The 13,871-nt window shown below is 50.4% G+C and overlaps 1 protein-coding gene across 1 annotated transcript; it reads left to right on the forward strand.

Moving 5' to 3' along the window:
* Positions 1-428: 428 nt before the first annotated feature.
* On the forward strand, positions 429-9,612 carry LOC107315928 (2-hydroxyacylsphingosine 1-beta-galactosyltransferase-like). The gene is made up of 6 exons (XM_015866870.2): positions 429-559; positions 4,173-5,017; positions 7,214-7,353; positions 7,490-7,566; positions 7,887-8,106; positions 8,657-9,612. The coding sequence occupies exons 1-6, from the start codon at positions 487-489 to the stop codon at positions 8,970-8,972; spliced, it is 1,671 nt and encodes a 556-aa protein (XP_015722356.1). The 5' UTR covers positions 429-486; the 3' UTR covers positions 8,973-9,612.
* The last annotated feature ends 4,259 nt before the right edge of the window (positions 9,613-13,871 follow it).

Consider the following 13,871-nt stretch of genomic DNA (forward strand, 5'->3'; position numbering starts at 1 on the left):
TCGGCAGCACTCACAGAATGTCACGGGCACCGCTGCAGGAGAGCACCGGGCAGCGCTTCGCAGCACTCCTAAGGAGTGACTGCTTCTGGCTGCTGCAGGGCAGGCTCAGCCTACATCTCTGCTCTGCCGCCGACCCGGGGTTAGCCCGCTTCCCACGAGGTGCTTCGGTGGAGCCGCGATTAACGCTGAACAGGACAGACAGGACGGTCTTCCTCGGGGCGTGCGGTGCCGGTACGGGAGCCCTGCCGCACAGCCACCATCCTCACCCCGTCCCAGCCCGGACAGGGCTCCCGGCCCCGCGTGCGGAACCCCCGCGCCGCCCCGTCCCCGCACTCCGGCTGTGCCCACCCGCGGGGGCGGCCCTCCCGTCGCTCCCCACGCCCAACCTGGAGGGGCCGGGGCGTGTCGGAGCGGAGCAGCCCGGGGGTTGGGGCCGGGCCGGGGCTGAGGCTGGGGCCGCCCCGCCCGCGCCCTCCGCCGGCCGGCATGAAAGGGGAAGGCGGGCGGGCGCCGGCCGCTCCCTTACTTCCACTGTGCCGCTCGGGCCGCGGCTCTGCAGGTGGGTTCCGGGCCGGGGAGAGATGCGAGGAGAGAGCATCGGGGGGCGGCGCTGCGCTGCGCTCGCGGTGGGAGGGAGGGATGGGGCGCTGCGGGAGCCCCGCCGGCTGCACGGGGCTGCGGGATGGCACGAGCCGGGCGCCCGCCTCGCTGTGCGGTTCGGGAACTAGCTCGGTACCTTGACGCTTGAGCCCCAGTGCTGCTCACTGCATCTTCCTCTCGGAAACCGCATCTCAGGCGCAACCTCCCTCCCCTCCTCCTCCAGTCCAGCCCTTGTGGCAGCTCGGTTAGGTTCCATTCCGTTCCTGCTGCGTCCTCAGAGCCAAGTAGGCTTTTTGTGTGTGCTTTTTTGGGTTTAATTTTTTTATTTTTTTTTTCTCTTTACGTGAAGGCGTCAATGATTTTACAGAATATGAGTCTTATCTCCAACTTCTCTGCCTCTGTAATTCTGCTAAACGTGGCCCGACTCGTCTGGCAGGGCTTTATCAGTCCCAGGTGCTTCCTACACAGGTTGCACAACCTCTTGGGATACCTAATGACTTCTTCCTTTAATGTGGCGCTCCTAAGCAGCAAGGAGCTGAAATGACAGAGCTGCATTGTGGAGGCTCTCACTCCTCCCATCCCTTTGACCTCTCCTCTGAAGCTCTCTGCTCTCCTGTCCCTCTGCTTCCCTCTGCAACATTGGGAACCTGTTCAACCTGAGCATCCTACAACCTGCTTTTAGCCCAAAGTGTGCACAGAGTTGTTATGTGTGCTCGTAAGTTCTGTGGTTCACGTGAACGTTCGGGAAGTGTTCTGTCTGGCTGTCCCCAATGCTCTCAAAGAGCCTAATCTCAGCTGCTTCTACTATGTTTTGCAACCACGGTTCAAACAAGAGGGGAGCCTTCTTGTAAGCCTGATGGTGCAGCACACAGTGCTACAGAGCATCTCCAACCCTGCCAGGAGGAAGCTGGGAAGTCTGTGCATATGGAGTAGGAGAACACATCCAGACATGTGAACAGGTTTAGCATATGGTCAGAGGGAAAGCAAAGGTGTAGTGTTGGGCAACTCTGGGTAGCCTGAGTTCTTGAAGCTGTGTGTTTTCAGATGCCCTGACAAACCAACATACAGACTTTAATTTATCCTGCTGGTTGTTAAGGATCATCTGTTCTGTTTGGTGCTGAGGTTCCCCGTTGTGAGCTACAGGCTGCCAACGTGCTGCTGGCTCACAGATCCCCACTGTGCCTGCACAGCTTCCTCTGTGCCACCCTGATGACCCAGGAATGCTGTTGGAGATGGCCCCAGGTCCTACAAGTTCAAACCTAATTCAGGACTGCATCACTCTGTCCAAAATGGATAAGGATGAACGGAGCACTTCTGATGCTGTTGTGTGGAAGTGTTGCAAGGCATTGGTTGCTCTGATGTTAGCTCGGTTGCTGGTGTGATTCTCACTCTGATCTTTGGGAGATGTGGGCTTTACTAACTCTTGGTACTTCTTGTGGTTGCTGTGAGGATGTCAAATGGGAAATGCCAGGAAGGTTCACTGGTCTGAGCAGACCCTTTGCGCACTGCTTACTCTGCATTATAAAAACAACACAAGACTTTATCCAGCACTGTATCTTCTAGGTTTCTACCAGAGATTTCCCAGGGCAGCTCCCACTGGTAACACAGTGCTGTCCTGCAGCAGCTGTGCTGCTCTAAGCCGCCTGCCTGCATGGGACTTGTGTTTTCATCCACTAGACACAAGAGAGTGGCTGCCATCAGCCTGGTGGTAGCAGACAGTGCTGTTTTCTCTGGACTACACCCAGCAGATGAGGCAAACTTTGGTTTCCTGTTCTAGGGGTTTAGAGCACTCAGGTGAAGATGCCTGTTGGTGCTTTGTTAATTCCTGAGAAATTTACAGGGAAAAACGCTTCATACTGTTGGCAGGAGTGAGGTGGAGGCTAAAAAGCAGAGGAGGAAATAATGGAGCCCCATGCATTTGGGTTTCCCAGTCCTGCAGGAGCCAGGCAATACATAATACTGGTGGGGAAGCAGAGGTGTACAGCACAACTTTCTTGCTATGGGGTCTTCGCTCATTGCCTTTTCTGTGTGGGCATCTGCCTGGGCTGCTTGCTGCTGATGGTTTTAGTGCTTCAGCCCAATACGCAGTACCCAAAAAAGTATCATCTGTCTTTAGAGCTGTGGCTGTTGGTTGCTCCAGTTACACTGATAATACATTCCATTAATGTTTTGCTGAGCATTTGAAATGCAAAGGGAAGGATGTATTTTGACTCCTTACAAACCTTTCCCTTTCTTTCCATTGTTATTTCTCACAGTATTCAGCCCCTTGCCCAACACTTCCAGATCACAGAAGCAGAGAATCCACCCCCAGCAGGATTGCACTCCGGTGCCACACAATTTGGTGGTTTCTTGTTGAAGGCCATTTGTTCTCAGCCCAGCGGAGGCTGTGGGAGTTGTGCTTGTGCAGCCAGAGGGCTGGGCTGCACCAGTGCCTGCAGGTGCCTCTCTGGGCACAGGCCATGCAGAACGGTGCATGGTCTGCTCCTGCTGGCAGAGGGATGGGATGTTTTTCTTATGGTGCTTCTCTTGGTTCACATTTTGCTTCACCACATCCCCGTAGTCCCTTTGAGGCTTAGTGTGTGGGGCCATCCTACATCCACTCACAGCTGTTCCTGCTGTAGCTCCTTCTCCACCCCCTTCCCAGCAAGTCTGAACTGGGTCCTCAGGACATGGCTCTGCTTCTGACTGTTCCCAAATAATTATCATGTAATTCTTCTCCCAAAATAATATGAGGTGTGGGTGAGGCGCGTTCGCTTCCAGTGATGTAGCAACAACCCTTACACAAGAGAAACACTGTGTGTTTCACTAAACTGCAAATGGAGTGACAGCTGTAGGAGTGTGACTAAGGGGCGTCAGTGTGCCCTGGGTGTTGCACATTGTCTCTGGGGTTGCTCTCTCCCACTGCATGGATATCCCAGCACCTGCTTCACCTTTCCAGCCCTTTTCACTGATGTTCAAGGCTGATCCATTACTGGGGAGGGGGCAGCTTTCCACCCAGACCCCTCCTGCACTCCCTGAGGTTGAGGTTTCTCCCTCAGTTCTGCCAAGGTGTGGGCTCTCTCCTGCCCTTTCTGCACCGAGCATGATGGTTTGCAATGCTAAAGGAAGAATGTGCTGTCTGGCTGGGCTCTGCGAGCCTCCCAGCGAGCGTGTATGGCTACTGAAGGCTCAGAGGCAGGCAGAAATAGAAGTAAAGTCCAGCTGTGCTGATCCTGTAGTGATAAATGGGGATGGAGCAGCAGGTGCCCCAGCTGGTACTGTAACCCAGCAGGGCCCCTCTGATTGCTGCTCTCTGCAGTCAGCCCACCTGTTCTTGAGCCTGAGGAGCAGACCAGCACAGAGAAGAGGCTCTGAATTTCTGGAAAACACAACTTGTACATCCCAGTACCTGACAGTTTTGTTGGTTGTATTTTGTGCTTTCTTTCCTTTCTCCTCCCTTTACAGAACTCCTCACTGCTCCCTTCTCCCACCTCATGAGTCTCTGGATTGCAGCTGCAGTCTCAGTTGTTAACTGTCCAAGTGTGTCGCTGCGCATTTTGTACTATATAAATGGCACATGTCTCTTCTTGCAGTAAAGAAGATGAAGGTATTACCGTGCCCTGCTGCTCTTCTCTTCATAGTGGCTGCGTTCAGCCTGGAGCCGTGCTGCTGTGCCAAGGTGCTGATCATGCCCACCATCGTCTTCGACAGCCACTTGCGAGTCTTCATGCGTGTGGCAGAGGCACTGACTGAGCGGGGCCATGACCCCGTGCTGCTGCTCCATGAGGCAAGGGATTTGGAAGCCCAACTGCCTGCCTTCCGCGTGCAGAGGTACTGGGGCATCTTCAGCAAGCAGAGCGCAGATGCGTGGGTGCAGGAGAAGATAAAGCGTGTCTTCCAAGGGAAGATGACTTCTCTGGAGATGTTCTCCTTTTTGGAGAAGTACCTGGAAAACTGTGACCTTGTGCTGGGAAACTCTACCCTCCTGCAGAAACTGCGGCATGAGCACTTTGACCTGCTGCTGGTGGATCCCAATGAGATGTGTGGCTTTATCCTGGCTCACATCCTCGGTGTCAAATACGCTGTGATCTCCACTGGCTTCTGGTTTCCAGCAGAGATTGGTGCCACTTCCCCCATTGCTTATGTCCCTGAGTTCAACTCCCTGATGACTGACAGGATGAGCTTCTTTGGCAGGACTTGGAATCTCCTGGTCTACATGATCACTCGTGTGGCCACAAAACTGGTTATCCTGCCCAAGTTTGAACATCTCATGGATAAGCATGGCGTGGAGCCCAAGATATCCATGCTAGACCTTGTCCATGGATCAAGCCTCTTCTTCCTCTGTAACGATGTGGTGCTGGATTTTCCCCGGCCAACCCTCCCCCATGTCATTTTCACAGGAGGCATCCTTGCTGAGCCTGCAAAGCCTCTTCCAGTGGTAAGTGAGGGAAAAGTTTGAGCCACGGTTGCCTAATAACCTGGGGAGATACCTGGTGCAAATCTTCTGTAGAGCTATATAAGTGCTGTGAGGCTGTTTTGGTGCCAGTGTGCAGTAAGGAGATTGGGAGCACTGAGGACTGTGGGTCTGCAGGAAAGGTACAGAGTTGTCTTCTCTGAAGTGGGAGTCAACTACGTTGTCAATGTAAAATGATGTGTCCTGTAATGGCACTGTTGTCTTTGGGAGTAGTTGACAAGTAAATTGTTCCTGCATTTTAAGAGGAAGTAGGAAGAACAGTCAGTCTTCGTTGCTTCACTGCTGCCTTAAATTAATCCTGAATTTCTTACTTAATCCAGTTTCTCACAGGGTATTTCTGCCTACAAGCATGTAGCCTTAAGAACAAATAAGGGAGAGCTGTGTTTATTTTCTCATAAAATTCACTGTGGAGTCCCAAAGTATACAAAACCAAGATATATTGTTCTCTCTTTCATAAGTGCCAGCCCAAAGGAAAACTCCCCAGGCATCCCAGAGGCTTTCCCTGATTTGTACTTCTCTATCCCCAGTAATAAATTAAGAAGGACAAGCCCATAAAGCCTCCAAATGAAGACAGCATTGGAATGGAGCAGGACCTGTCTCCCATTCCTCTCATTGCTTTACCACTTTTACAAACAGTGTGGGGAAATAGGCTTGGATAATGGCACTGAGACAGTTGTGTTGTCCTGCCGTCCCAACTAATAGACTGAAATAGAGATAAGATTCAAGTTTCACCTGATTAAATGCCTGTAAAGGTCTCTGATGGCAGCTTTAGGTTGTGACTGTGGATTCTCTTTTTTGAAGTTAGAAGGAAGAAGTGAGATTAGGTGCTTTGAATCAGGAGTCCCCCAGATAAGTATGCCTGCATATTACCCTTTTGCACATAACACAGCATGCAGGTAATGCAATTTGTGTAGGATGCTCCAAAAGCTATGACAGAGAGTGACTGCCTTGCACATCTTGCAAAACACTAGCTCGGTCCAACCTGGACGCATACACGCCTGCCTTATAAAGTAGGGAGTTGTTTGCTGTGGCATTACTCATGTGCTTCATGGCTTCCAGAGCCCAAGGCACCCAAGGGAAGAGTGGTGGAGATAGGTCTGGAGTCTGGTGGCAGGTGGCAGCTGTCATGGCAGCAGGCAGGTGGGCTGGTCAGTGCCCAGTTTATGGGACAGCAACAGGAAAGAGGCCCTCGGTAGGTCTAGGTGTAGCTTAAGGAATTTCCCATCTCTGTAGGAGTAGGGTTATGTAATTAAAGGATTTGTTTCCTCATCTGAAACATCACAGTAGAGAGTTCCTTTAATTAGGGCACGATGAAATATAGATATGTATTTGAGAGTTAAGAATCTTTGGTGGTCAGCCGCACTTCCCTTAGCAACTTCAATGCTATTTCTGAAAGCCAGATGTGAAGGCATAACTACAATGGATAGTGTAATCCTCTGCCTTGTGAGTCATTGAAGTGCTATCCAGCAAAGCCAAGCCAGTACTTCCTCTTCCTTAACAGTTCTAGCAGTTGTATTGCTCGAAAGGAAACACGGGATTCAAGAGAAGTAAGAAGCCAAAACCCCGTTTTGAAATCACTGTGATTCTTGGCTGCTGGAGAGGTTTAGGACTCTTTTAGCTCTACTGCAAAGAAAGGCTCAAGTCCCCTCAAGTGCCTGAGAAAGGGCAAACATCCCCAGAGAGTAACACTAAGATGTGCTTTGTAACTCCTATGTACCTAGGATAGGTTACTACTAGTAAAATATTCTGGTTTAATCACTCTATTTTCTCCTTAAAAACAGGATGAGTTTTTGTGTTTATTTTTGCCCTTCATCTTCTTAGACAACACGTTGTTTGTTTGTTTCAAGAAAGTATTCATATTCAAAGACATTTTGAGAGACTTCTCTAAAATGCTTCTGACGGTGAACTGCTATGTGGGGAACTTGAAGGCAGACAGAATCCATAGTGAGAGGTTCCCAGCTCAATGTGAAGGGGAATGCTTTATTTGCTTCACAGCAGTTGTACTGGCTGATCTCTCCTAGTTTCCTTGCTTCTCCCACTTAAAAAGAGATGGATTTGGCTTCACCTTTCCCATAGGCTGTTCTCTTCTGGCAGATGCAGCAGGGGGGAGGGCCTTTCTCCAACAAGATTTCAAGGTGTCTGTGCGTGTTTTACCCACAGGATCTGCGTCTCTGGGTGGAAGCAGCAGATGCAGGTGTCGTTGTTGTCTCCTTTGGCATTGGAATCCGAGCTCTTCCCAGTGACCTGGTGGAGAAGATGGCTGGTGCATTCGCCCGCCTCCCGCAGCGGGTGGTGTGGAGGTAAGGAGGGAAAGGGATCCCTTTTAACTCGGGTTGGATGAAAATCACTGTTTCCTTTCCCTCTCTTAATCCGACTGAATTTGTAATTGCCTGTATGCCTTTCTTTTCCCATCTTGTTCTTGATCTCGCCCTACAGATATTTCGGACAGAAGCCAAGAAACCTGGGTGAGAACACGCTGATGATGGACTGGCTGCCCCAAAATGACTTGCTAGGTAAAGCAAGGCTGTGTGTGTGTGTTGTACAAGGAAAAAGCATCTGTATAGGTCAAAATCTCTCACTTCTCGCGTGTATCATCTGTAAATGACATTATCTTCATCTCACACCTGTTTTGAAGCTGTATCTCAGCCCATATCTCCCACTTTCTCTTGGCTCTGTCCAGCAAGTTTTGGGCTGCCAAGATTAATGTTCAGTCTCTCTGCTCAGCATGCTTGGCTTTCACTAAGCACACACAGACTGCATGTAATGAGCAAGCCACCAATAGCCCTGTTTCAGTGCAGAAGGCACTGACCTGCTGCTGTTTCTCTGCCTGCAGGCCATCCCAATGTGAAAGCCTTCGTGAGCCACTGTGGGATGAATGGGATATTTGAGGCCATTTATCACGGTGTGCCAGTGGTGGGGTTCCCATTCTATGGGGATCAGTTTGACATCATGACCAGAGTGCAGGCAAAGGGCATGGGTATCCTCATGGACTGGAAGAGTGTGACAGAAGAGGAGCTTTACCAGGCTGTTGTCACAGTTATCGCTGACCCCAGGTAAGGTGTTCAGGTGCATCGAGCTCATCATTGTGTGCAGGGGCTGGTGCCTTCCTGAGATTTGCTGCAGCACTGTGACACAGTGCCCCCACTGTCTAGTACAGCAGATGCAAATAGTGGTTAAAGTGCCATCCAAGAGCTTTAATTAGTATTATTTTTTAAATCAGCCGTTAGGAGCCTTCTACTACTGACCTCAGAGTAAGTAGCTAGGGTGTAAGCAGTTGGCAGGCTGAAGGATTTGGCTGGTCACCCAATGTGACTGTGCTGGATGAGGTATGTTGGCACAGGCTGTCCACAGACAGCAGTGATCTGCTTGCAGCCACTGAGCAGCCCTCCTACTGAGGGACTTGAACTGAGGGAGCCTTGCTAACATGTAACATACTCTCTGCCATCAGACTGGCTTTCACAGCAGATAGAAAGAAAATCATGAAGGAAATGTGCCTCTGGCCCAATGAATCACCTGCACATTGAAGGCACCCCTGGATGGATTAGGCCACTTAGCTCTGAAGCCCCCATGAGAACAATAATTTCTTGTCTTCTTCCCTTGCAGCTACAGAAAAGCAGCTAAGCTCATCTCTGCTCTGCATCTGGACACACCGATGCACGCTCTCAACAGGACAGTGTACTGGCTGGAGTACATCCTCCGTCATGATGGAGCACCATACCTGCGCCCCGCTGTCTACGACCTCTCCTTGTATGAGTACTTCTGCCTGGACATCTTGGCTCTCCTCCTACTGTGCCTGGCCGGCATGGGATTTATCCTCTACAAGTCTGTGGTGTGGTGCAGGAGGAAGGCATCCAGCCCTGTGTACCAGAATGGCAATTGTGTGAAAGGCCACTTCACAGAACAGAAGAAATCTCAATAGCGGCTCAGTGTGTTCTAGGGCACATCCCTTCACTGCGAAATGAGCTGCTGCCGTGCCAAGAAATGTACGGCACGCAGGCACAGAGAGAGGCAAGAGATGAGCGGGTCTGGATGAGAAGAGCCGGGGGGAGGGAGGACTATTGCGAAGGCCGATGTGCACACCTCTGTGTACTGCATCAGTGGGCGGGGATGTGAATTCAGGCATGGGTGGAAGTACTTGGCCAGGACGCTGGGAGTGGGGCATGGGTAGGGAGACTTCCAGGGAGGAGTGTGAGCTGTTCCCTTCTTATTGCACATTGTTTTAGAGGCTGGTGTTGCTCTTCTCTCTTTCTGCATCTCTGTGGTAACTCTGGAGGTAGGAATAGCATTTGGTTTTAGGTTGGTTCTGTTTCTCCTCTGGCTTGTTACCGGGAGCCCCGAGAGCCAGGATTCCTTCATGCAGGTGAGGACCTGAGCAGAGCTGTGGGCAGGGAAGGGCACTGGAAGCATTGTTCGAAACAGAATGAAATTGGTCTGTTTAAAGTTCTGTGGGTAAATATCGTTCTTCCTGCTTCTGTCAGCCCTTGGCAATCTTCTTTGTATTTGAGCTAAATTATTATTGTTATTTTTTTTTAATAAAGTCATGTTCTTTCCTCCACATAGCAGTGCTCCAATCTTGTTTTTCTTGGTTTAATGCAAGTCTCTGAACCTTTTATTTTCCCTTTTTATCCCCGCTGCCACTCCTCCACATACCTCTGGGCCCCTACAGACACCTGTCAGCAACTTGGCCTTCTCCCAGCTCTCAGTCTGCCTTCGCTGCTCCACCTGTAACACATCCATGCCCGTAGAACCTCCAAACCTGTAGGAAAAGAAGAATTTGTAGCAGATGTGTGTGCCTGGGCTGTGGGAACAACAGCCAGTAGCTCAGGGAGCCGCACGCAGTCAATGGGCCATATGCAGGCTGGTCGTAGAAGCAGCAAGCTCTGCTCTTTCTGAGGAAAATGTCCCTCTCATTTCAACATGAGCAGACACGCTCTTGTCCCCATCAGGGATGTGGTGTGGAGTTATACCCACGTGTTTTTACTCACCCTGGGCTCTGAAGCAAACCCACACCTGGGTGCAGTTGCACAACCTTCCTGCAGCGCTGGCTCACAGCCCTGCTGCTGATGCCCTATGCTGAGGGCTCCACAGAGCTGCCACAAGCTCTAGAGTAACCTCAATGCCGCGTCTGCCCTTGCTGGCATTTCCAGGCTCTGCTCCTGCCTGCTTTTGTGTGCGTTTCTCATTCCAGCTGAGGTGCAGCACAGTGCATAACCTAGCAAGCAGTGGTTTGGCTGGGATCCCAGGGTGCCTGGGGTTGAGGCAGTGCCCAGCTCTGACCTGGAACTTCTCTGATGCTTGGCAGTGCTGCCTTCCCTCCCCAGCTCTCAGCGTGCAGCAGGGCTGCACTAAAGGTTTCAGACATGATTCCTGTCTAGAATGAGTGAGAACAGGCTGTGGCTCTAAGCTGCTGCTGTTCTTCCTGAAATTTCTGACAGCCCCTTGAGTACCTAAGGCTGGCTGCAGGCAGTGCTGTGCTTGGTGACCCACTGGGCTGCTACAAAGCATGGCATTGAGATGAGGACATGCAATGCAATTGTTTCTAGCGGGGCAGATGAGAGCAAGGTGAGCTGCTATAACAAATAGGGAGTGTGCACAGGTGGTGAAACCACTGGCTACATGGCACCATTCTGCCTCCAAGTTTAAATTTCAAGGTTGGTGTTTTATTTCAGGGGAAATATATTGGTACCAGCTCTGCAGCATGGCTGCAGGCTGCCCTGTGGTGGCTTTTTGTCATCAACAGGGGCACCAGGGCTTAGTGGGGGCTGAAGACCTGCACCTTGTTTTGCTTGCAAGTGAAAGAGTAGGGAGAATTTTATGGCTCAAGGAACCTGCACAGTTTTACAAAAGCCTGAAGACCACTTTCCAGCTTGCTAGCAGTGCTGCCTTCTTGCTGTTCACAGGTTCAGAAAGAGATTCAAGGCAGTAAGATAAAAGTATGGCACCACCAGCATGTTGTCTGCTACCAGCAATGTCCTTAAGCTCCTCCTGACTGCTCTCACTTCCAAACATACAGCAGTCAGGAAGCACGTTCAGCCAGGGAGTTAAAATATGCATATGAAAAGACATTTCAACAACTCAGCCAGAAAGCTACTTTTAATGAAGTAAAGCACAAACCCCTGCATAAGGGTGTCATGAGCAGGCAGTGAACATTCAGAGTGTATCCCCCAGAGTCCTCCCTGGGGAGAGCAGTGTATGAGCTTGGAAATGGCCAGATGCCCTTTGAGTCGTGGGTTGGTTCTTTGCAGGTATTTGGATTTATCAAAGTTGAGAACTCCTCTAGCTTTTTGTATTTATTCTTAACTTTCTTAACTCTGCTGTGTTCCTGATAAAGGCACAGCTTACTCTGGATTTCTCCACATTCATCTTTCAGTGTTGAATACGGAGGGAAAGTACAATGCTGCTTTCAGCTGGTTATTAAATTCAATTACCAATAATGAGCAGCCTGTCACATACACAGGCAGGGCCAAAACCTGCGCTGGGGAAGGGTTGGGGTGAGCTCTGCCTGTCTGGCAGCCCTGATTCCTTCTCTCTGGATATGGTGCTTCTTGGCTGCTGTGTGCCCTACTCTGCCATACACAGGGGCACCAAGCAGGAAACAAATCCTCCCTCCTAATCTTTTTTCCCCCTCGAGGAGAAGTAGGACATGACTCAATGCTTTCCCAAAGCTGAGCCCTATGCTGCCTTTGCCCACTGCTGCTGGTTTACAGGGAGCACAGCTGGAGTGCTGGCAGTCTCACCTATGCCCACAAACCTCTGCCAGGGCTCTGTGGGCAGGGAGGCACAGGGAAAACACTTCTGAGACTTTTTGAATTCATCCAGCCCTAGGGGGAACCTGCTCTGTGCTGGGGCAGGTGGCCCTGTGAGCACAGCAAGCCTTGCTTGCAGGCACCCTGGGACTGCAAATGAGTGTTTTCCAGGGTCAGACTCTGGGCTGGGGACAGGCAGGTGTGAAAGAGCACAGCAGGATTTTCAAGCAGCTCATGAGGTACTGATGATCAGTCCCGGTGCTTCGTACACAGGAGGGTCCTGGTGTGCCTTCCATGTCAGCATCCCAACAGGAGAGCCTGTCCTCAGCCCACAGCGACCACGTCAGCTCCTCGGCTGGTTTTTCCAGTCTGGGAAGGTGATGGCACCAAACTGTGTCAACAAAATTTGGCTAATAAGGGGGAGCCGTCTCCCTCTGCAGGCAAGTGTGAAATCACAGCGGCCGTGGGAGGAAAGCGTCCAGGATGGCTCCTTGAAGGCTCCCAGATTTTGACTCATCCTGTCATTAAACGGCAGCGTGCAAAGAGCAAGGGATGAGGGAGTTTCCTTGTACCTGTGTGCCAGCAAACCTTCCCTTTGGCTTGTGTGGGAGCCTGGGCACAGCTCAGCCCCAGCCACTTGCTCACCATCAGCAGGATCTGTCTGTGAGCCACTCCCTCGTGGTTTCTATGCCCTTCATTGATCCTCTTGAGGATACAGCAATGCCTCCCTTTGATACTTCCCCATTACAAACGTTTACAGCTATCTTATTGGCCACGAGAAGCTCTCCTCCAGGGTCAGACTCCCTTAGCACAGAGGGTAGAGTTCTTCTCCATTCAGTCAAATTGTGGCTCTTGCTGTGCCCGTTTGGCCAGGCATGGGGAGCAGCTGTGCAAGCAGCAGGTGCTGGTGTGTGGAGAAGAATGGCCCAGAGAGAGTGGAACACTGAGAAGCACTGAGCTGTGTTCCCCAGCCTCAAGTGATGCACTGAGTCCATGCTCCATGGGTGTCTGCTCCTTGCAGTGTCTGTCTGGGGATCAAGGCCATAGGGGGTGCTGCACAGCAGGGCTCACCTCCAGCAGCACTCCTGGTGCCTGTAGGCAGCAGACATGGAGTTTCTCCTCAGCAGACATGCAGCAACAGATTGCAGCCAAGCAATGCTGTGATACAGAAAAATCATGCTCCCTTCTGGATGTAGGAAGGAACTGTGCTGTAATAGCTACTTATAATATATATATATTATAATATATATAATATATATATATTATTATATATAATAGTTTTTGCTCCTTGTTCTAACTTTGACCTTCCATCCAATTCCTCTCATCCTCTTCTCAGTGGCCTCATCAAACCAGATGCCAGCTTTGTCTGAGCTAAAGCAAATTCCTGGGAAGCTCCTTCTTAGGGCTGCTGTGTCATAAGCACAAACATTACTTTGGTTGTGGATTTAACTGTTTAGCTATCTGGGTATTTAGTCTCAGAATAATAAAGAAAAGCAATTATAGCCTTTGTTGTCCCTAAAATATCAGAATAAGTCAGCTCTCATGTTTCCCACCCTCCAGCTGAACCTACTTACCCCCAACTAGGCCACTCCACTGCTGCTATTAGAGATTCCAGGTGGAGTACAGCTGGGACTGCTCCCACCTTGGCTTCCTGCAAGTAGCCTTAGCAGTGCTAGTTGAAACTGCATGGTGATCTTCTGAATGATTATTTAATAGGAGCCCTTTGCATCAGAATTGGAATAGTGTTGCTGTTATCTAATCCCTGTCTCCTCGTGTAAGGCAGGCTGTTATAAGACTGAAGTATGTTCTGATGTAGAACTATCTAACATTCAATAGAAGTTTGGCAATGTGGAAATTGCTTCTGTTATTGGAAGCCCTGGAAAACTGGAGTGATCCTGAACAGCTGTGTGGAGGTAATTAGGCCCAAGGGGGGTGTGAAATCAATTAACAGTAGTTTAAAGAAAACAAGATGGCTTTTTTTGCATGTATCAAATCAGAGAATGAGGAAGCTTGAAGGACTTGGGGAAAGAAAAGCCTTAGTGGATATGTAATCTTGACAGGTATGTGTCTAA

The sequence above is a fragment of the Coturnix japonica genome, chromosome 6 (assembly GCF_001577835.2).
Source record: "Coturnix japonica isolate 7356 chromosome 6, Coturnix japonica 2.1, whole genome shotgun sequence".
Lineage (NCBI taxonomy): Eukaryota > Metazoa > Chordata > Aves > Galliformes > Phasianidae > Coturnix > Coturnix japonica.

Excerpts from the sequence above, each read along its gene's own strand:
- LOC107315928 (XM_015866870.2), top strand. The coding sequence starts at position 487 with ATGAAAGGGGAAGGCGGGCGGGCGCCGGCCGCTCCCTTACTTCCACTG. Across the intron at positions 560-4,172 it reads CTCGGGCCGCGGCTCTGCAG|TAAAGAAGATGAAGGTATTA; the intron begins GTGGGTTCCGGG and ends CTCTTCTTGCAG. Across the intron at positions 5,018-7,213 it reads CTGCAAAGCCTCTTCCAGTG|GATCTGCGTCTCTGGGTGGA; the intron begins GTAAGTGAGGGA and ends TTTTACCCACAG.